The following is a 1396-nucleotide window of genomic DNA, read 5'->3' on the forward strand; positions in this document are numbered from 1 at the left end:
AAAATGGGGGAACCCCCCCCCCCAAAAAAAAAAAGAACAAAAAGAAAAAAAAAGAAAAAATACAAAAAGAGCAAAAAAAGAAAAAAAAACCTAAAACGACAAAAAAAAAAAAATCCACGCCCCCCCCAACACCCCCCCCCGCATCAATAAATGTAATTTGATTTTTTTTCAGAAGGCGGCGATGTTTGGGTCTCGCTGGGGGTGGGGGGACCCCAAAACCAGGTGAGGGGACCCCAAAATCAAATTAAAAGAAAGGAGGTGAGGGGGACCCCAAGAACCAAGTGAAGGGACCCCAAAAACCCAGTGACGGAACTCACAGAAACAGGGGACCCCAAAATCAACTTAAAAGAAAGGAGGTGAGGGGACCCCAAAACCAAATCAAGGAACCCAAAACCAGGTGAAGGAAATCACAGAAACAATGAGGGGACCCCAAAACCGAGTGAGGGGACCCCAAAACCAAATCAAGGAACCCAAAACCAGGTGAAGGAAATCACAGAAACAATGAGGGGACCCCAAAACCGAGTGAGGGGACCCCGAAACCAAATTAAGAGGAAGGAGGTCAGGGGGACCCTGAGAACCAAAGAAAGGGACCCCAGAACCAGTGAAGGAACTCACAAAGTGAGGGAACCCCAAAACCACACAAAGAGGAACAAGGTGAGGGGAACCCCAAGAACCAAAGAAAGGAACCCAAAACCAGGGGAAGGAAATCACAGAAACAATGAGGGGACCCCAAAACCAGGTGAGGGGACCCCAAAATCAAATTAAAAGAAAGGAGGTGAGGGGGACCCCAAGAACCAAATCAAGGGACCCCAAAAACCCAGTGAAGGAACTCACAGAACCAAGCAAAGGGACCCCAAAATCAAATTAAAAGGAAGGTGAGGGGGACCCCAAAAACCAAATCAAGGGACCCAAAACCAGGCGAAGGGACCCCAAAACCGGCTGAGGTTCCAAGGATCCACCAGGGGGACCCCAAAGACCAGACGAGACCCGCGAGAACCCAGTGAGGGACCCCAAAACGCCCGGGGGGGTGGCGCTGTTTATTGCCGGGTACGAAGCTTCACAGTCTGGAGTCTCCATCACAATTTGGGGTGGGGTGGGGGGGGCACAACCCCCCCAGACCCACAGCCCACCCCCCCAAAAGCTGCGGGGAGTGGATGGGGACAGGGGGGCGCGGGGGGGCCCCGGCCGGGGGGCACAGGGGTGCCCGTTGAGCTGGGCGGGCGCGGCCAGGGGGCTCTTCTGGGGGTGCAGGGGGCAGGCGGCCCCCCCGGGGCAGGCGCGGCGCGGCCGCTGCAGCTTGTGCTCCAGCAGCATGTGGTTCTGGGGGGGCAGCCCCAGGCAGGCCCTGGGGGGCACACGGGGGTCAGGGGGCAGCCGGGGCTGGGGAGGGGGCGCT

At 56.3% G+C, this 1396-nt stretch overlaps 1 protein-coding gene across 1 annotated transcript in view; it reads right to left on the reverse strand.

The window, feature by feature from the left end:
- Positions 1-742: 742 nt before the first annotated feature.
- The window catches only part of ISYNA1 (inositol-3-phosphate synthase 1), a 5984-nt gene continuing 5330 nt past the window's right edge, over positions 743-1396 (reverse strand). The window contains exon 11 of the mRNA XM_039702410.1: positions 743-1345. Coding sequence (XP_039558344.1) covers positions 865-1345 — 481 coding nt within the window. The 3' untranslated portion in view covers positions 743-864. The remainder of the gene's footprint in view (positions 1346-1396) is intronic.

The sequence above is a fragment of the Passer montanus genome, unplaced genomic scaffold (assembly GCF_014805655.1).
Source record: "Passer montanus isolate IOZ18808 unplaced genomic scaffold, ASM1480565v1 scaffold156, whole genome shotgun sequence".
NCBI lineage: Eukaryota > Metazoa > Chordata > Aves > Passeriformes > Passeridae > Passer > Passer montanus.